Here is a 22,674-nt window from a genome sequence, read left to right on the forward strand (position 1 = left end):
AATTATGGCTAACAGCCAATGGAAACCCAAAAATCTGTGTCTTAGAAAATTAGAATATTATATAAGACCAATTGGTACTTTTTGCAGTGTGGGCAGTGTACCTAAATCCTGCTGGAAAATGAAATCTGCATCTCCATAAAAGCTGTATAATTTCCAGGAAAACACTGCACTCACTTTAGACTTGATACAAAACAGTGGACTGACACCAGCAGATGACATGGCTCTCCAAACCATCACTGACCATCAGTAAATTTAGAATTTCATTTGTAAATCAAGGGTCCAAAGTCTGGAGGAAGAGTGGAGAAACACACAGTCTAAGCTGCTTGAGGTCTAGTGTGAGGTTTCCACAATCAGTGATGGTTTGGAGAGACATGTCATCTGCTGGTGTTGAACCACTGTGTTACATCAAGTCCAAAGTCAGTGCAGTGCTGATAACTTATGGAGATGTGGATTTCATTTTCCAGCAGGACTTGGCACAATGCCCACACTGCCTAAAGTTCCTATTGGACTTAAATAATTGTCTAATTTTCTGAGACACTGATTTCTGGGTTTTCAACGGCTGTAAGCCATAATATATATAAAAATAATATGTTTATTGGTGTTTAATATATGTTATGTAAAGTTAATTACATGTAGACACTCTCACTGACCACTGACTGTATTAATATGTGTTTATTCTCATGTTGAATTATATTGATTATATTAATTAAGAACTTTACTTCAGTCATATCAGAATTTAAAATTGTGTAACATTTTACAAAATTTTACTGTTTTAGTAGTAAAAAAAAAACTGAAAAGCAGTCTTTAATGATGTTTGACCACTAGGGGGCAATATTATACAGTAAGATTTTCAGGTTTGTTAAGCATGTGTCGAATTTACTGAATACTGATAAACCTGTAAAACCAAATAATTCTGATCACATAAATCAGGATAAAATATCTCAAATAGCAACCAATTATGACCCAATCTGATGAAGAAAAGCGATAAAACAAAGTACTGACATCTCTCAGTCTGGAAAAGGTTACAACGTTATTTCTAAAGCTTTGAGAATTCATTAATTGTATACTTTTGCTACATATTTGCCTTGTATGTGTTGAACTGGCCTACAGAGGGCAGGAGAAGGTGATTTAAAACAAGTCGAGTTGAATTGACACTGAGTGCTGGTTTATAAATGTAAATCATCTATCAGTCTGGAAAAGGTTACAAAGTCATTTCTAAAGCTTTGGGACTCCAGAGAACCACAGTAAGAGTTAACCTTCCCAGCAATGGCCGGCCTACCAAAATTATTCCAAAAGGGCATGAACAACTCATCCAGGAGGTTACAAAAGAACCCAGAACAACATGTAAAGAACTGCAGGTTGCCTCAGTTAAGGTCAGTGTTAATGATTTAATAATAAGAAAGAGACTGGGTGAAAATTGTATCCATGGGAGAGATCCAAGGTGAAATCCTTTGGACTGTCGTGACAAAATAACTTTTTGTAAGCTGTGTGTCATGTTACAGCTGGTGTAAAACTTCTTCATTAAAGAAAACACATAATTTCAGAAAAAAAAATCATACTGAACGTAAAAAATGGTGGTGGTAGTATGATGGTGTGGGGCTGTTTTGCTGCTTTGGAACCTGGAAACATGCTGTAAATCCTGAAGGAGTATATGACTTCAAGCTCAGGTGTACTTGGGTTCTGTAGCAGGACAATGATCCAAACCAAACCAGCAGGTCCACCTCTGAATGGCTTAAAATACAAAATGAAGGTTTTAAAGATTTCTAGTCAAAGACTGATTGAGACTGTTCATGCGAGCCAGTTTCATAATAACATTTTTGATAATTTTGAGAATAATTTAAAAGATGCTGTGGCATTATTTTAAACAGGATGTTCATGCTGAAAAATCTTCCAATGGGAAATTAAACAATCAAAACAATTCTGTAAAGATGAGTGGAACAAAATTTTTCCACAGAGATGTGAAAGACTCATTGCCAGTTATCGGTAAAGCTTGATTGCAGTTTTTAAGTTATATGTTTTATATTTACACAGGTTATACAGCTCTGGAAAAAATAAGAGACCACTTAAAATGTATTTATATATTTACCAAATTAAAAACTTCTGGAATATAATCAAGAGGAAGATGGATGATCACAAGCCATCAAACCAAGCTGAACTGCTTGAATTTTTGCATCAGGAGTGGCAAAAAATATTAAAAAGCAGTGTGCAAGACTGGTGGAGGAGAACATGCCAAGATACAAGAAAACGGTGATTAAAAACCAGAGTATTCTTTGCATTATTTGAGGTCTGACATCTCTGTATCGTTTTTGTTATTTTAGCCATTTCTCATTTTCTGCAAATAAATGCTCTAAATGGCAACATTTTTGTTTGGAATTTGGGAGAAATGTTCATTTTACTCAAACATATACCTATAAATAGCAAAATCAGAGAAACTGATTCAGAAACTAAAGTGGTCTCTTGATTTTTTTCCAGAGCTGTATTTGTTTGATATAAAAATGTGTTTGTTAATCTAAAAAAATTTAGTATGATCAAAAATAAAAAACAAAATAATTTTGTAGGGGGGCAAACACTTTTTCACTGCGCTTTAAGTGATTTCTATAATGTATGAAGTTTTTAATTGTATACGGTTGCCATATATTTGCCCTGTATGTGTTGGACTGGCCTACAGAGGGCAGGAGAAGGTGATTCAGAACAGATCGACCTGAAGGGACACTGAGTGCTGGTTTATAAATGTAAATGATCTGTTGTGTGTTTTCTTCTAATTATCCACCCCATTTAACACACAATAAAAAAAAAACACACACACATACCACTGTTTATATTTTATCATCTTTCATTTTTCATATTTCTTAAATTACAAGTATCATTTATTTCCTTATAAAACACATATAAAATACCCCCTGAATAAAAAGCCCATATCAGACATCAGACACTGTCTCTGATTCAGAGCCGCCCATCAGTTACAAAAATAATTTTATTTACAAATTAATAAACGGGTGATATTCCAGTGGGGAAGTGAGCGTAGTCTCTGGGATCTGTGAGAACAGGAATGCTGATCTCAGACTGATCAGAACCAGTGGAGAACCGAGCTGTGTGATATCAGAACTGCTGCTGAAAGTTGCTGTGATTACAGCGGAGATCAGAACCAGAACAGGAAGCTGAACATTTACAGTATTTTTCACAGAATATTAACAAACACATCAATTAGAAACTGCAGTGACTGTAAAATTGGTTTGATCGTTAATAATATTATTATATTATTAAGTTTGCTTCTTTGCTCAATTTACTGCATATTTACTAGGGCTGTAAGTAATGATTATTTCTGATAGTTGACTAATATGATGATTTTTTTTTTTGACTAGTCAATTATTTCTGCAATGTCCTCCATCTCTAAAAATTATGGAAACAGCTAAACATGAGATTTAAAAGACATTTAAATGACTAGCTGTTGGAATGTGGAAAGAACTGATATTTAGTGAGTATACCGTCGCTGTCCCATATGAAAAAGACTTATCTCCATTTTTGTCGATTTTTTGTTTACTACATAATTTGAATAGATAAACTGTCCCTTACACTGGGCCAAACTTTTTTGATGAACGGACCAATAGAAACTCTTCAAAATTACCTTAAATATTTTTTTTTACATTGACTTCCATTGAAAGTTTACAAGGTTTTTCCTCTTTCCTGTAAAGTTGCTGTTTTGGAGATCAGTGTTTTTCATTGGACAGCAACTTGGCATATATATATATATGCCAATTATATCGACTAATCGTTGCAGCCCTAGTATTTACTAGTAAATTATTTTCTGCAATGGATTGGTGGCCTGTCCAGGTTGTATACTGTCTTCCACCCAATGCCTGCGGGGATACGCTCTTGACTAACAAAGCGGGTATGGACAATGGATGGATAGTAAAGTATTCTGGATTAATATGAACAGATGTTCTTTCTCATCCAGTGTCGTCTCCCTCTAAACCTTAACCCCTAAAGCCCTAATTTACCCCTAATCCCTTTATCCTACCCCCTAGCCTGCCATTAAGCCCCTTAAAAATACACCCTAACTGTAGCCCCAACAGTAACTCATACCTGACCAGGGTAGTAATGACCAGACCCAAGCAAAACTGTGCATGATCTGCAGTTTACTGCTACTGGCTTTACTTCTGACAAACCTTTTCATTCATTGTTTTTATTATATTATTTCCTACACTGTAAGTTAATACTGAAGTCATCCAGACTATAAAGTGACACATAAGGAATAATGGAGTAACTGTAAGTGTTAAACAAAGCAAAAAACTCTGTGAAGCATTTAGGTGACTCTTATCTGGGGTGCTGGGGTGTTAACTTGCAGTTTCTAAGGCTGGTAACTCTGAACTTATCCTGTACAACAGAGGTAACTCTTGGTCTTCCTTCCATGGACGGTTCTCTGCACATTGGTGGGAATCTGCACCCAAGTTTTTCACTCACATGTACACCTGTACTCTGTGACGTGACAATAAAAATCTCATGGGGTGGTCCTGATGAGAGCCAGTTCCATCACAATATTTTTATGGTCTTAAAAATACTTTCAAAGTCAATTTGATTTTTTTTCTTTTACTTAATTGAGTAGTTCTTGTCATAATATGGATTAAAACATTACCCAAATAGAGCTATTCACTTTATACCAACTCTACCACTTCTCAAACATGTTAAGAGGCAAGAAATTCAAGTCATTAACTCTTGACAAGTTCAGCACAGATGTTAACTGAAAGCTGATCATTCCAGGTGGCTCTACTTCATAAATCTGATTGAGAAAATCCAGCCAAGATGTACAAAGATGCCATTTAATCAAGGAATACGGCTTTGAAGAATCTAAAATATAAAACATATTCTTCTTTGTAGTGAACTCTTTTTTGTTTACAACATAATTTAACATGTTTTTCTTCATAGTTTGGATGACTTAAGTATTAATCTACAGTGCAGAACATTTTAAAGTACCAAAAAAAAAATTTAATTTAGTTGTGTCCAAACGTTTGAGTTTTATTATTCCTCAATATATTAAACCTATGTGGATGTATAAAGACTTTAAAATTAATTAATTAAAATTAATTTAAAAGCCGTTTGACCAGTGGTAGGATGGTCCCCCCTTAAATGTGCGTCTTGGTCCTCCCAAGGTTTCTTCCTCCTCCTGCAGCTCTGAGTGAGTTTTTCACTGGGGGTTCTGTATTCTGTATTTTCTATGTTTAATGTTTTTGCCTGATTCTTTGTCCTGTAATCATGTTTCTGTAAAGCTGCTTTGTGCCAACACCAGTTGTTAAAAGCGCTATACAAATAAATTTGATTTGATTTGATTTGATATGTTTGTTTTTGATGTTCTGTGAAAAATACCACTGTTGTCGTTTTTTTTTTAGTTTCCTGTTATCTGTTTCTTTGGCCGGTTCTGGAGTGTGTGTTCCAGAGGAAGGCGTCGTCCCGCAGCACGTTGGCCAGTTTCCTGTTGAACGGGCTGTAGAACCCTGACAACAGCTCTCGGGTCAGTGGAAGCATCGGACCCAGGTTCTTATCCGCCAACCTCCGAGTGTTAGACGCTGGACGCCTCGAGATCTCAGCCTCCTTCTGCTCCGATAGAGGCCCTGAGATACATAAACACACACAAATAGTTGTGTTTTGTGTGTGGGTGTGCGTGTATTTCAGTAACGGTGTAAATAGTTATAATATTATTACTATAAAAAACTATTATTATAAACAAAGTATTAAAAAAGCAGGTAAAATTGTCTTAAATCTTATCTTTTTTAGACAGATGTGGATAAGACTTAAAACTATGTGTTGACTAACTAACATGAATTAATGCATTAGTTACCATGAACAAGACATAAGAGGTAATACATTAACAAAGCTTAGGTATTGTTAATTAAACACAGAACTACAGCATTAATTATTATTATTTTTTTTACATAAAATGTAGATAAACTAACGTTAGTAAAGCAATTGATAAGATGAATAATAAAGCATATACTTTATTAATAGTGTTAACTAATGTTAGGTGAACAAGTAACAACTTGTTCACCTAACATTAGTCTCTGTGTCTCTGTGCTTTGTGGTGTAAACACAGGTGTGATCACTGTATTCACACCTGCCCAAATAACAGCATCAGATCGATTGACTGATTTAGTTTCCTAATGTCCTGATGTCCTTAGTCAGTGGCTGTTTGTGTGCATGTGTGTGTGTGTGTGTGTACCTAATTGCAGGAACTGGAAGACTCTGTGCATGGACAGTCTCCGGTCTGCAGCGTGATCCTCCAGCCTCAGAACCAACAGCTGATCCCGACCAAACACCGACAACCAGTCCAGAACATACACTACATACAGCCCCACCTGCAGCCGCACCTGAGAGAGAGAGAAGAACAAAGCATCAGAACCATAAATAGCTCCTCTCCAATCAAAGTGTAGTGATGAGGAGTGCTGTTACTGCAGTTGGAAAAGCAGTTAATCTTTCAGGAGACCATTAAGAACATTTCAAAGGAACAATCGAAGAATCTGCACTCTGAAACTTTGATGACGCTGCATGGTCTCTCTCTCTCTAGAACTCAGTAACGCTGCGTAACCAGAGTCTAGAATCGGTTAGCCGCTAATGTTCCAGCCTTAGTGGAAATCTGGAAATCTAAGCTTACTATAAATAAACGGAAGCACTTTACGCACCCAAATAAACAGTTTTCAGAAGAAAAATCTGTGTAGATTAACATGCAGAGCTGGTCTGACTTGTCTGACTCGTCTGAAAATGTTTTTTTTTAAGAATTACAGTTTTGTTTACTTAACTTAGCTTTACGGAATTAGAAGGGAAACATGGCGACCCCCCTGTTCCGTACAAGTGCCGCTTAAAATGTGCTTCATAATTCGATGCGCCTTGTGTTTTTTAAAAAATAGACCAGAAAATAAGATTATTGATAGTGCACCTTATAATCCAGTGCGAAAAATCTGGTAAAAAATCCGGTAAAACTATGGATTTCCTCAAGCAGTGTAGTGAAACAGCTAATATGACTGAGATTATATATAATTCAGATTTTTACAATAGAAATGCATAAATGCTTGGACAGGGCCCGACACCCCGGCCTCTGTTCAAAACCTGTTTCACTGTTAGAGTCTGACTGCAATAAAGCGCTACGGAGACGCAGAGCCGCTTTCAGATCATAATTACACATCGATTCTCTCAGCCCGACTCTGGGAGTACAGCCCGGTCTAACCCGACCCTGAAGTCCATTCAGTGCTTTAGATGAGTGCGCTGTCAATCAAACACCCATCATCTGCTCCTATTGTCCCTAAATAACAGCCCTGCACCTCCAGCCTCGGCCTGCCGCTACGCCTCCTCACGTGTTTGGTGTTCAGGGTTTTACACTCCTCTGATGCTGAAGATCTTCAAGTGCTTTAAGATCAATAACATCATTCTGTACGCTATGGGCTTAGCTGTATTATTATGTGAGTCATAATTACACTTTTTCTTTTACAATTTAAAAACAATCATATCACTCATTTTATAGTTCCACACAAATCGATTCAGTGTTTTTCACTTCTGGCCCTGGAGGAACATTGCTTAAGCATTTATTCCCATTCCAGACTTTCAGTTTATTTCTCTAGCACTGAGGCTGGAGTAGCATTATCATTAACCACTAGCGGTTAGACGCTAATGCTAATGCTCCATCCTTGGTGCTGGAGAAATTCGGGAATCTTAGCTTACTGTAAATAAACAGAAGCTCTTTACTCACCCAAATAAACAGTTTACAGGAGATTAACATCCAGCACTCAATTGACTTTAAAAGAAAGTCTTTTTATTACAGTTTTGTTTACTTGGCTTAGCATTACTTAACTTATTTAGCTACTCCCTCTACCACCACACAGCGGCAAGACCTGCTGAATTAGAAGCTCCTTATAGTGTTGCTTAATGCGCCTTATAATCCAGTGTGCCTTATGTATGAAAATAGACCAAAAAATAGACGATCATTAATAGTGGGCCTTAAAATCCTGTGTGCCTTATAGTGCGAAAAATATGAAAAATATATCAACATTTAATTTCTGTTTATTATCGATTGTTTTGAACCTGTACTTGTTATTCTGATATTTGTAATGTTAAAAATTATCTTTTAGCTTCATTAAAAAGGGGGGTAATCCAAACTTGTGGTCAACATCAAGCAAGATCAGTAAAATAAAGGCCAATACAAAAGAAGGTAAACATAAGATTATGTCAGGAATGGTGAGACAGTCCAGCTCAATAACATGGCAGGGCAGCATAGGAGGGCAAACCAAATCGTTGTCCAAAATACACAAACAGCATACACAGAGAAGACTATAACATGGGCAAGATAAACACTTTGTATAGACATACAGAATCAATCTAATATTTAGCCGTGAATGAGTGAAGTGCAGGGGTATATATAGTGAGGTGAACAGGTGAAATCAAAATTCAGGTGAGTGTGCTCAGATCAGTCATGTGCTGTGTCATGTGAGGAAGTATATGAGCTATGTCAGTGTGCAGTGTATTATGGGCAATAGAGTCTGGAGCTAGGAGATCACTGTAGACACAAGTGTAGGAAAAATAGAAGCACCTATGGCGATCCCAAAAAATGGGATTGGGCATTTAAGGACCAGTAATGGGGTAAAATAGCCTAAATACTGTGTCCAGATTGTGTGCTTGTGAACAGATTGTGAGCTTTTATGATGTTATATTTACTGCCAGAACCAGAGACTTATTTCTATCAGCCACAGTTCTAAATAGACTGCAATTATTATTAAAATGTGAGCAGAACCAACATCATTCTAGTATTTCTGGAGGTTCTAAATATGCCATAGTTCACAGCTGAATTTTGTAATCTATGAACACTAAGAACATTTAGGCTGTGGCATAGCTCTACACATAGAGAAAAAAAAAAACTCTGAAAAGATGCCATCTCTTCTGTATATATCTGATACACAGCCCAGTGGGGCACGGAAGACTTCAGGCTAGAGCTCCATCAGGAGGCCTCAGACAAACATCATTCAAATCCCAGAGTGGAGCTCCTCGAGGAGGCTTCCTGTGAATGACAGCCAACAAGAGTCAGTGCGGCTGAGCTGCGGCGGCGCGTCAGCTGAGTCCCTGGGGGGCCAATTACAGAGAGGGCCCTACAGTGCAGCTCTGAGCCAGGCCCCAGAGTGCAGCTACACAAGGAGGCCCAGTAATGAGGAGGAGCTAGAGCTTTCATTTGAGTGAAAAAAGCTGAATTGGTTCACTCTGGTCCACTGAGGGGGATGATACTGGGCAGAGTGGACAAATACTGCCTTCCTGTTTTGGGCACAGGGAGGAAACTGGACTCTCGGACGCTGGCACTGTGCCTAAGGTTGTCCCTGGCACTCATCTTGGGACAGAAAAGAAAATATGGACAGCAACAAGAATTTAGGTTTTTTAAGCAATTTATTATGATTATTTTTAAGAACTTATCGATTTCTAGACCTGTAGGCTGTAGACCACCAGTGAGCCATGAAGCACCGTCTCTTTAGGAGAAGGCAGTACTCTGTAGCAGAGATGTTTACAAATCATTGGGCAATAGTCTGAGTCAATCTCAAATGTTTGGTCGTGAGTTTGAGTCGAGTCTCAAGTCTTTGGTCATGAGTCAGAGTCGAGTCTCAGTCTTTGGGCACGAGTCCGAGTCGAGTCTCAAGTCTTTGGTCATGAGTCAGAGTCGAGTTTTAAGTGTTTGGGCACGAGTCCGAGTCGAGTCTCAAGTCTTTGGTCATGAGTCCGAGTCGAGTTTTAAGTGTTTGGGCATGAGTCCGAGTCGAGCCTCAAGTCTTTGGGCACGAGTCCGAGTCAAGTCTCAAGTGTTTGGGCATGAGTCAGAGTCGAGTCTCAAGTGTTTGGGCATGAGTCCGAGTCGAGCCTCAAGTCTTTGAGCACGAGTATGAGTCAAGTCTCAAGTCTTTGGTCATGAGTCTGAGTCGAGTATCAAGTCTTTGGACAATAGTCTGAGTTGAGTCTCCAGTGTCAAGTCGAGTCTGAGTCGAGTCTCCAGTGTCGAGTCGAGTCTCCGAGTCAATCTCAAATGTTTGGCCGTGAGTCCGAGTCGAGTCTCAAGTCTTTGTTAGCGAGTCTGAATTGAGTCTCAAGTATTTGGTCATGAGTCAGAGTCGAGTCTCAAGTGTTTGGACATGAGTCCGACTTAAGTCTCAAGTCTTTGGTCACGAGTCCAAGTCGAGTCTTGAGTCTTTGGGCACGAGTATGAGTCAAGTCTCAAGTCTTTGGTCACGAGTCTGAGTCGAGTCTCAAGTCTTTGGGCAATAGTCTGAGTCGAGTCTCCAGTGTTTAAACACGAGTCCAAGTCAATCTCAAATGTTTGGCCGTGAGTCCGAGTCAAGTCTTTGGGCACGAGTCTGAGTCAATCTCAAGTGTTTGGGAATGAGTCCAAGTCGAGCCTCAAGTCTTAGAGAACGAGTATGAGTCAAGTCTCAAGTCTTTGGTCACGAGTCTGAGTCGAGTCTCAAGTCCTTGGTCATGAGTCAGAGTCGACTCTCAAGTCTTTGGGCACGAGTCCGAGTCAAGCCACAACTTTTTTGGCATGAGTAAGAGTCAATCTCAAATGTTTGGTCGTGAGTCCGAGTCGAGTCTCAAGTCTTTGGTCACGAGTACAAGTCGAGTCTTGAGTCTTTGGGCACGAGTCCAAGTCGAGTCTTGAGTCTTTGGGCACGAGTCTAAGTCGAATAGAACATTATATGACCCTATGCGTCTGCTACGCCAGACCCTGTGTTTGGGCAAAATAGCATCATTTTCAGAAATATTTCTCATTAACAGTTTGGCCGTGAGGTTGAATAATGCTCCCCAGGCCTTCGAAGTAATGCTCTATGTTCAATTATGGGTCAAAACTGGGATTGATATGGAAGACAAGACGGCAATTACATTTTACGTGATGTGTGTGTTACTCACAGGCATGGCGTTGTTCAGGCTGCTGTTGTAGACGCAGGCCCTCATGCTGGACTCCTGCAGGCATCCGTGGAACAGCTGCACTGACTCCCACACCTTTTCGTGGAAATCCTCCAGAGACTTGTTGGCGATGCCGAAGTACAGATAGTCCGAGTACAACCTGCACACGAGCACATAAAACAAGCACTGAGCACGCTCTGTTCACTATAGACGTCTGCAGTCAGATTACTGTAGACGTCATGTGGTTGACAGGGTGTTGATAGGTGGTTAAACACATTTTTGGATTAACATTTGGGATAATCTCAGAGCTGGACAGACCCTCACAACTCAGAAGACCTGCCTGATGTTCTGGAGATATTCTGACCTAGTCATCTAGAACACCATCGTGTTAACGTGTCTTAGATTCTTAAACTTGTCAATTTTGCATGGTTCAATAAATCAATTTCAAGAACTGACTGTTCACTCGCTGCCTATTATATAACTTCCAAAATACAAGGGACACTGGAACTAGATAATTATTGTGATTAACCTCAGCAGTGGCTTTAATGTTATGACTAATTGGTGTGCCGTGGTGCTGGAAAGTTTTTTTGAACCCTTTTGAACACAATTTTTTTTAGATATGACCTAAAACTTCATTAGATTTTCCTAAAAGTAGAAAACACAGAGGAAAATGATCCAATACTACATATTCATGAGTGGCAAAAGTATGTAAACCTGGTAAAAATCCTGGTGCAGATGCTGCAAAACAGGCCCAAACCCTGATACTACCCCCCTCATGTTTCACAGATGGGATGAGCTTCTTTTTCTGGAATGCAGTGTTTTCCTTTCTCCAAACATAAAGTTTTTTTTATCATTTAGACAAAAAATTATATTTAGCAGACTGCAGATGAGCAGAAACGTTATTTTTGGAGAACAGTGGTGGACATATGAACATTAACATTAGCCAATGAGAAAGAGGCCTTCAGTTGCTTAGAAGTTACCCTGGGATCTGACTATAACATGCCTTGCTCTTGGAGTGATCTTTGTTGGTCGACCTGACTGTGGATACTATAGAGATGATTATGTAACTTTTTCCAGCCTGATGAGCACAAACATCTTCTTTGCCATGAAACACTTCAACAAACATGTGTTGTGAGAAGCACATACATCGATAGATATTTTAGCGATTTTATTTACATAAAACAGGCTCCACCCACTTAGTAAGATGTTATATTGGATCCTTTCTCTCAATAAATAACTGACCAAGTATAATATTTTTGTCTCATTTGTTGAACTGGGTTCTTTTTATCTGCTTTTAGCACTTGTTTAAAAAGCTGATGATAGTTTAGGTCATTTTTTTGCAGAAATATAGAAAAATCTAAAGGGGTTTTATAACTTTCAAGCACCATTGTACATACTGGTACAATAAAATTAAATAAATCTTGTACCACAAACAATGGAGAAATTCCTTATTATTTATAGAACATGCTTTCCAGTCAGTTTTTTTTTTAAACGATCTTCTTTTAAAAGCTGATCTTCATCACGCCAGGTGTGTGTTTGAGCTGTTTTATTTGGCAAGCTTCAATCAGATAGTCCTGAATAGAGTCATTATCTGGAATCAGTGTTGTATCTACAGGCTGTGGGCCTGAATGACAAAAGCAATTACAGCAAGCGCAGACATTTCCAGACGTTTCCAGGCATTCAGACCTGCAGCACATTGATCGGATCTCTGGGACGTCTCCCACAATCCTCTATAATCCTCTCCTAATCACTGCTCTGATATGAAAGAGAATAAAAGAAGGTAAATGTTCTTTGAAAAGGAGCTCTTTGATCATCACCTCAGTGCAATAATCTTCTTGATGCCCAGAGCATGCTACAGCATGACCAACCAATCACACCTCATTGCACAGGACTGTGAAGTGTCTAGGGCAGGATTTGTCCAAAAAAAGTGGCATTAGCATTAGCCGCTAGCCACGCTAGCTCTTTCGCCGCTCAGAGGCAAGTATATCGGACTGTAGCCTGCTGCTGTCCTCGGCTAGCGCTGCTGGAGTGGCATTAGCATTAGCCGATAGACACGCTAGCTCTTCCGTTGTTCAGAGGCAAGTATTTCGGACTGTAGCCTGCTGCTGTAGCCTGCTGCTATCCTCTAGCGCTGCTGGAGTGGCATTAGCATTAGCCACTTTTTAGGGTTAGCTACTCCCCCACCACCACCCCAGTGGCGAGACCTGCTAAATTAGAAGTTCCTTATAGTGTCTCTTAAAATGCGCCTTATAATCCGGTGAGCCTTAGGTACTATGTACTACCTTTTTTAATCTGGTAGAACAAAAGTGTTTAGGTTCCACTTCCTCAATATTAAATTTACTTCGAAAATTCAATGCAAAATTTTGCCTTGATATTTTAAGCTCCAAGCCTATTTTTACAAATTTACGCCTGAAATGACTATTTACTAATTACTAATTAACTCTAATACTAAACAATTCAGAGGCAATTTTATGAATTATTATTACTTAGAATCCTTTACAAAATTAATTTAAGACACTGTAATTATTAAATTGAACATGTAATGGCCAAAATATGATAAAAAACAGGACAATTTATAGGCTCTTTTTAGATTTTCTTTTTTTATTTTTTATTTTCAGATCCATAAAATGAAATATTGATATGAATGAATTGTTTTTGCAGCTCTATATTTTGCTATAAAGTGTTTACATTCATCATATAAAATTATAAACTGCTCCCTTTTACTGGTTAGATATTATTGTGATGATCTTTTCTTTCTCCAAAGGACTGGAAACTTAAGAATAAGAATAAAAACTACTAATTTTATACTTTATTTTGCAGTAGAGAAGGTGTTTCTGTATGTTCTATTCCTAAAAGAAAGAATTGTGCGCTGTTTCTTTAAAAATGCTCCCCCGTTCTCAGGAAAATCTCTTGCTCTCAGAGTCTCCGGTGAACCCACCCCCAGCTCTCCTTTCAGCTCCCAAAACTCGGCACCTGATTGGCTGACAGAGCTCATTTACATATCGTCGTGTCTGTGAGGGTCTGATGATTCATCAGATATGGGGAACTCGGTGGAGATTCCAATAATACGCGTTTAATAAAGCGTTAAAATTATTTTAAGCACTGGTTGGACATAAATGAGGATTACTGGCGAATGGACTGATGGATTTCCTTAAATTTGGAGGCATTTTGAAGGTAAGTGTGTGGGGTAAGCGCTGGAGGGGGTTGGGTGTGTGTCACGAGTGTCTTTAGGTCACCCCGCAGCATAAACCCAACCAGATGTGGACTCTAAACACACAGTGTAACGCACTCTTTTGGCTTTAATTCAGGAACCGACGGTTCGAATGGTGTACAACATGTCCGCATTGGATCAAATATGGACGTACGAAAAACACAAATATGAAAATTATGATTCAGAATTTTTATAAACAAGGCATATTTCGCCCTAAATGTTTATTTTCTGAAAGCAGATACAGCTAAATAGGCTAGATAACTGAAAAGCAGAGATTCTAAGCTTTAAAATGGCATATTGGGCGTCTATATTAAACCTATTATTTTTCATAAACACAACCAGATATTAAATATGACATTTTTTTTAACAGGGCGAGTTAAAAGGTTAATCTAGCAGTCTAGTTTAAGTGCAGAGTTCTGACCTTTCCACAGGGTCTCTCAGGATGGCGATGAAGCGAGCCTGCGGCTGCAGGGCATGGATAAAGTCCTGAATCAGGAAAGGAGGCTCCGCCTCTGTGGCATTATCATAAATATACGCCCAAGCGTTGTTATCCCACATAGTGGATGCACTGGCCTCACCTGCCAATCAATAACAAACAACAGACAGACATTAGAATATTAAACCCAAATACACAACATAAAGTCAGTGTTCAGTGAGAGTGTCTACCTGTAATTAACTCTATACAACATTAGAATACTAAACCCAAAGAAACAATGTAAAGTCAGTGTTTAGTGAGAGTATCTACCTGTAATTAACTCTATATAACATTAGAATACTAAACCCAAATAAACAACAAAAAAGTAAGTTCTTAGTAAGAGTGTCTACCTGTAATTAACTCTACATAACATTAGAATACTAAACCCAAATAAACAACATCAGTTGTTGGAAAGTCAGTGTTCTGTGAGAGTGTCTACCTGTAATTTGTCTCTGTATGTAATACTAAAATAAACCCCAGTGAGAGAGTTTACATGTGTTTTCTATACAGAAGTTGGTTGTAAATAAATATGAGTATGAGAAACAGTTTCACATCTTCACAACAGGGTTAATTGCAACACAGTTTTCTAATATGAGAAGATTGGCTGAAACTGAGTGAAGGCATTTTGAAGGTGCGAAACCACATGAAACTGCAGATTTCACAATATTAACCACTTACACCACCAGCTTTACACATCAGCACAAAACAGAGATTACCAGAGATACTGGAGATACTAGAGATAACACACACTTTCCTGTGTAAACTAACAGGAAACCGAGTCTTTGCAGCACTGTGGCTGAGGATACCTTTGATACTTGTGTCTACAGTCTAGAGTTGCACGATGCACCGAACATTCAATGCTTTTTAATACTAATTCTTCACAAACGATTCTGTTCTTTAGCGTTCTCTGCTAAAGAAGTCAAATTACACAGTTCAGTTCTGTGTGAGTGTGTTGGATGGGGTGGGGTTCAGCTCTGTCTCTGTGTGTTGAGGTGTCTGACTGCCTGGTGGAAGAAGCTGTTGCAGAGTCTAGTAGTGGAGGCTCGGATGCTCCAGTATCTTCTGCCGGACGGCATCAGAGCGAAGATTCCATATCAGGGATGGGTGGGGTCGTCCACAATGCTGGTGGCTTTGCGAATGCAGCGTGTGGTGTAGAAGATGTGCTTTCCTCAGTCTCCGCAGGAAGTTGAGGTGCTACTGCGCTTTCTTTGTTATGAATTTAAGAAAAGACGGTCAGTTAATCTGAACAATTTCAAGAACTTTCTGTAACTAAGTATCCTCAAGTGCAAAGACCTGCAAAAACACTATGATGAAACTGGCTCTCATAAGGACCAGCCCCAGGAAAGAAGACCAATATGTTGCACAGGATAAGTACACACATTAAGCTTGGTTTGGTCTCTGGTCTGAACTTTTTAAGTGTAAAAATGTTGTTAAAGCATAAGTTGCTAAATTTTCAGAAATCTAATGAGGTGCAGGTCAGGTCAGGTTTGGTAGGAGACGAACCTGAGAAGTATAAATAACCCAGAGGCAAGAAAAATACAGGATAAGTGTAATCATCCCCTAATTACACTCTTCCTCCCTCAGCAAAACTTCCTCTTCCTCAGCTCAGATTACAGAGGAAAATAAACAGTCTGACACAGAGAGACACGAGGCCAGGCGAGAGGATAACAGGAAGAGCAGAGCGGCGGATCTCCACCAAACGGACAGCGCTGTCATCAGCGGGACACACAAACACTGTGACACTCTCTCTCGCTCTCTCTCATATTCTCTCTCTCTCTCTCACGCCAAATATTTCTAAACTGGGACGTCCTGTTCCCAGGCTGATTGTTTACTGGACGCAGGAACTTTGTCCACACGGCACTTCACTGAAGATTCACTTTCAGAGTTCATTATCTGTCCCTGCATCACTGCAGAGCTGCATCCCATTCAGAGTCTCTTTTTTTTAGATAATTATGGTAATGGTGCATAGAAAGCAGAAGTTGCGGCCGCCTTGCTGCCTATTAAGGCTGTGTATCAGCAAGAACTTCAGATTATGATACGTATTACAATACCAGGGATACAATTCAGGATACCACAACGTATTGAAATACTGAAAGCAGTAGTAAAACACTGTACTGAAACACTGTACTGAAACACTTACTGTACGGAAACACTGTACTGAAACACTTACTGTACTGAAACACTGTACTGAAACACTTAATGTACTGAAACACTTACTGTACTGAAACACTGTACTGAAACACTTAATGTACTGAAACACTTACTGTACTGAAACACTTACTGTACTGAAACACTGTACTGAAACACTTACTGTACTGAAACACTGTACTAAAACACTGTACTGAAACACTGTACTGAAACACTTACTGTACTGAAACACTGTACTGAAACACAGTACTGAAACACTGACTGTACTGAAACACTTACTGTACTGAAACACTGACTGTACTGAAACACTTACTGTACTGAAACACTGACTGTACTGAAACACTTACTGTACTGAAACACAGTACTGAAACACTTACTGTACTGAAGCACAGTACTGAAACACTTACTGTACTGAAACACTTACTGTACTGAAACACAGTACTGAAACACTTACTGTACTGAAGCACAGTACTGAAACACTTACTGTACTGAAACACAGTACTGAAACACTTACTGTACTGAAACAATGTATGGAAAAAACACTGAAACACATACGGTAGTAAAACACAGTACTGAAATACTGAAGTACTGAAACAGTTACAGTACTGAAACCTGATAAGGAACTGAGACAGTTAAAGCATGTGATGACGAGTGTTGTGAAATGTGCAGTGCACTGCAGATCCTAAAGCTGATGATGATGTTGCGTAATCATAACCGCCAATTATACATCAAGATAAGGATGACAGGATGCTGCTGAGTAACAATTCTGTTAAACAGCTGTGAAATTAGCAGAACCTCGTATATCATCAGAGCATCATGCTGTATCTGCTGAAGGAAGATAAGTTAGGTAGACTTCTAAGAAAATGAGCAAAGATGAAGTGATAACAGCAAACACATTTATCAGAGAAATTATACAGCTATAAATATATACTTTTATATACATTTACCCTCATCATAAAAAAACATAAAAAACACTTACTGTACTGAAACACTGACTGTACTGAAACACTGACTGTACTGAAACACTGACTGTACTGAAACACTGTACTGAAACACTGACTGTACTGAAACACTTACTGTACTGAAACACTGTACTGAAACACTTACTGTACTGAAACACTGACTGAAACACTGACTGTACTGAAACACTGTACTGAAACACTGACTGTACTGAAACACTGACTGTACTGAAACACAGTACTGAAACACTGACTGTACTGAAACACTGACTGTACTGAAACACAGTACTGAAACACTGACTGTACTGAAACACTGACTGTACTGAAACACTGTACTGAAACACAGTACTGAAACACTGACTGTACTGAAACACTGTACTGAAACACAGTACTGAAACACTGACTGTACTGAAACACAGTACTGAAACACTTACTGTACTGAAACAATGTATGGAAAAAACACTGAAACACATACGGTAGTAAAACACAGTACTGAAATACTGAAGTACTGAAACAGTTACAGTACTGAAACCTGATAAGGAACTGAGACAGTTAAAGCATGTGATGACGAGTGTTGTGAAATGTGCAGTGCACTGCAGATCCTAAAGCTGATGATGATGTTGCGTAATCATAACCGCCAATTATACATCAAGATAAGGATGACAGGATGCTGCTGAGTAACAATTCTGTTAAACAGCTGTGAAATTAGCAGAACCTCGTATATCATCAGAGCATCATGCTGTATCTGCTGAAGGAAGATAAGTGAGGTAGACTTCTAAGAAAATGAGCAAAGATGAAGTGATAACAGCAAACACATTTATCAGAGAAATTATACAGCTATAAATATATACTTTTATATACATTTACCCTCATCATAAAAAGTTGCACTTTTGCTAGCAATTGGGTTTCATTGCTGTTATATAATGTGTTCTATATGACAGATTAATTACCGATGATGATGTTGGCATGATTTGATCCTCTGGATCGGTTGGCCAGCAGGCGGTTCTGGATCTGATGTGCTGGAAGATCAAAAAGGTCCAGGTAGTCCTCCACCGGATAACGGGCGTGGAGACCATCACTCGGACGGATAATACCTGGGGTAAAAAAAAAAAAAAAAAAACAGTAATAATTTTATAATAAAATATATATATATATAAATATGACAACAAATATTGCAAGTATCAGCAATTAGGTTTGTCCCTGATTCGATCATGTGATCACAAATCGGGGCCGATCCCATAATTTTGAAAGGCTCGGAACAACTCGGCAAATGAGTAACTCATTACTTATAATTATAATTATAAAGCATCAAAAATACCCTATAATATTATAATTAGTGGTGTCAATGGATTAAAAAAAATTATCAGATTAATCACAACAATGTGATTCTGTGATTAACTGCAATTAATTGCACTTGCTCTTCTTATGACACTTTTTTTATATTATTGTAAACATCTCAGCTTGGTTGTAAGAATTTCTGAATTAGAACTTAATTTGCTGAGTATGAAAGTCTCAGGAAGTGTTTGGTATTTATTGCACACTTGCTCACAATGGGCATACCTGTCAAGTTTTGGACTTAAAAATAAGGGATTTTTTCCGCCGCCCCAACAGCCCAAACGAGGAAAAAAAAAAAAAAAAAAATATATATATATATATATATATATATATATATATATATATATATATATATATATATATATATATATATATTATTATTATTTATTTATTTAATAGATTTAAGTAAATAATAGTCCTAAGGGGCCTACACAATTAATAATCTTTCATTAATACTTCTTTCTATCGTTCAGTCCACTCCTGATCAGTTCAGTTAATTTCAGCCCTCTCCACATTTTCTCTCTCTCTCCAGCTCAACCATCTCTTCTACCCCTTCTAAATAATACATTACACCACAATACTTGAGATTTAAACAAATTCTAACAAACCCTAAAACTAGCCCTGAACTAATAGAGTTTGGAAATGATAGTTATTGGCTGATCAGGCACATCAGGGCAGGGCATTATATATATATATATATATATATATATATATATATATATATATATATATATATATATATATATATATGTAGATTTTTCTCAAACCCTGAATATCTATCTAGCTAATTCTAAAATTAAGCTAACTGAGTCACAAGCTGTATTTTATTAAACACACAGTGGGTTTAATTTATGTTTTGATTCAGAGAAGAGTCTTTTTAACCAGCTATCAGAAACAATCTCATCACAGTTTACATGGTTAGTTACCTTTCTTTTAGAAAAATGTCCGTATATCCAGATTAGTTTTAACGACAGCTGCTCCCACTAGCTGCCTGAACTCACAGCGAGGGGAGGGGCGGGGCTTCCCGCACACTAAACTGCGCTCCGCAAAACCAGCTAGCTGATTGGCTGTTTCTCCTGAAAGGCGGGACTTTCTCCTTGAACCGGCACCACGATTGGTTAAGAGACACACAGCGGTCAGTGCATTGTCGCCTGTGGCCTATATATTTTTTTATTTAGTATAATACGGGAAATTTGCGGGAAAATACTAATACGGGAGGACGGCGGGAAAGAGGAGTAAAATACGGTAGTTTCCCGGCCAAAACGGGAGACTTGACAGGTATGACAATGGGGGGGATGATTATTTAAATGGCCTGGGGGAAATTGAAGAGATTTTATGAGCCCCTTACGGTAAATGCGTAGCTACGCTGAGAACTAAACAGTACCATCACTGAACCTAGCTTATTTATTTTATTTTATTTCTGTAAGTAACGCCACAAATGTGCCTTGATTCTGCGTTAGTTCAAGTATGAACTAATAAGTAAGTAAGAGAAATACTGCCAGAGTTATTTTGTGTGCGTTAACGCTTTAATGTTAACAGCCCTAATTATAATACACTAAAAAGGTCCAGTCTAAAAAGAGTCTGCCATGGCGCTAAGTGGTCCAGCGGTCTAAAGCGCTGCCACTATGAGCCACTATGCCACTATGGTTGTCGGTTCGAATCCCCACTCATGCAGCTTTGCCATCAAGCTGCCGGCGCTCAGAGGGAGCACAATTGGCCCTGCTCCCTCCGGGTGGGTAGATGGCACTCTCTCCCCACATTACCACTCCTAGGGTGATGTCTGCAGCACAGGGCATCTGTGAGCTGATGTAGCTGCTGTGCTTTCCTCCGACTGTGCTGTGATGCAACTCAGCAATGCTGCATCAGCAGCAGCTCGAAAAGAAGCGGTGGCTGGGTTCACATGTATCAGAGGAGGCATGTGTTAGTCTTCACCCTCCTGGTGTGTTGGGGGCATGACTAGTTATAGGGGGAGTCCTAGTGAGTGGGTTGGGTAATTGGCCAAATTGGCTAAATTAGAGAGAAAATGGAAAAAAATTGAAATAAAAAATTATAAATAGAGTCTGCCAGGCCAAATATACAGGGACATACCATACAAATATTTATTATCATTTTAATTATGATTAATCACAGAATTGTTATTGTGTGACATGTTTTTAATTTATATATTTAAGAAAAGAAGCATATTTAAATGGAAATCATTTACTTTAGTAAATATTTGGTATTTGGTACTTGATAAGTATTTGGTACTGGATTATTTTGTACAAAAATGACTGTTCTATTCCATGGTTTTAGAGTTAAAGAGTTAAAAAAAAACCTTAAGAGACAACTTGGATGTGTTCTTAATTTTTTACTGCATTGCCAAAGTATGAGATTGGGACTTGTTATCGACCGATACTCAAAATCAAATGACTCAAATGACTTTTGAGATGATGTAGTTTTAATTGTTTTGTGTCATCCTTTCACTTCTGTTCAAACTGAATTTCTTGTGGGAATAAAGAAATAAACAGATAATTATATCTCAGGGACTTCATAGAAGACATTCCCAAATACGCTGTCCCACAGAACATCGAGAAAAACAAATAAACACGTCAGTAAAAACAGTTAAAGAATAAAGCTGTTCAGAGGAGTGAATGGAGGACTCTGTCACTGCGGAGCTGCAGCTTATCCTTTCAGCCTGATCCAATCAAAACTTCTCTCAGAACTTCTCATGACTTCTGGTCCAAACTAAACCTTCATCATCTTTTATTCATTTCTATTCATTCCACAAAGTGCAGCATCCGAACCTTTCATTAGATCTGAACCAAACCAGAGCTCAAGTTAAGTGGATGCCAAAAGTCATGGGAAAGCTGCATGAACAGTAAAAGGACCAGGAAGTGTTGAATACATTAGATAATGGGAGTTTACAGGATTTAGAGAATAAGATCAGAATCAGATGTTTACTTTTTTACATCCTGTAAAACCCAAACTTTTACAAGTAATCTTGGTGTACAAATGGACTCTGATCTCACTTTTAACAGTCATGTCAAAGCAGTCACCAAATCAGCATTTTATCACCTCAAGAACATAAATAAGATCAGAGATTTTCTGTCTAAATCAGACCTGGAGAAACTCATCCACACCTTTATTTCTAGTAGGATTGATTACTGTAATGGACTCCTAACTGGACTCCCAAAAAAGACCATCAAACAGCTTCAGCTGATTCAGAATTCAGCAGCCAGAGTTTTGACTAGAAGTAAAAGAAGGGAGCACATCACCCCCATCCTTAAATCCCTGCACTGGATACCAGTGTGTTACAGAATAGACTTTAAGGTACTGTTACTGGTCTATAAATGTGTTAATGGTGCAGGACCAGCATATTTATCTGATGTGCTCCAGCAGTATGAGCCGAGCTGAACTCTCAGATCATCAGGAACTGGTCAGTTAGAGCCACCTAAAGTAAAAACTAAACACGGAGAGTCAGCGTTTAGCTACTACGCTGCTCTTAAATGGAACCATTTAACAGAGAGCATTAGAAGAGCTCCAACACTAAACATGTTTAAATCCAGACTGAAAACCTACATGTTTGATCAGGCCTTTAGCTCAGCTTAAAACACTGCAGCTCCGCCCACTTTTATTCTGTAACGGCACTTTTA

At 38.5% G+C, this 22,674-nt stretch overlaps 1 protein-coding gene across 2 annotated transcripts in view; it reads right to left on the reverse strand.

The window, feature by feature from the left end:
* Positions 1 to 5,000: 5,000 nt before the first annotated feature.
* LOC111191342 (carbohydrate sulfotransferase 15) overlaps positions 5,001 to 22,674 on the reverse strand; it is an 81,161-nt gene continuing 63,487 nt past the window's right edge. For both annotated transcript variants that reach the window (XM_049464826.1, XM_049464827.1), the window contains 5 exons: positions 18,658 to 18,801; positions 14,547 to 14,703; positions 10,918 to 11,074; positions 6,212 to 6,359; positions 5,001 to 5,606 (listed from right to left, as the gene is read on the reverse strand). In XM_049464826.1, coding sequence (XP_049320783.1) covers positions 5,392 to 5,606; positions 6,212 to 6,359; positions 10,918 to 11,074; positions 14,547 to 14,703; positions 18,658 to 18,801 — 821 coding nt within the window. In that variant the 3' untranslated portion in view covers positions 5,001 to 5,391. The remainder of the gene's footprint in view (positions 5,607 to 6,211; positions 6,360 to 10,917; positions 11,075 to 14,546; positions 14,704 to 18,657; positions 18,802 to 22,674) is intronic.

Source organism: Astyanax mexicanus, chromosome 15, assembly GCF_023375975.1.
Source record: "Astyanax mexicanus isolate ESR-SI-001 chromosome 15, AstMex3_surface, whole genome shotgun sequence".
Classification (NCBI taxonomy): Eukaryota; Metazoa; Chordata; class Actinopteri; order Characiformes; family Acestrorhamphidae; genus Astyanax; species Astyanax mexicanus.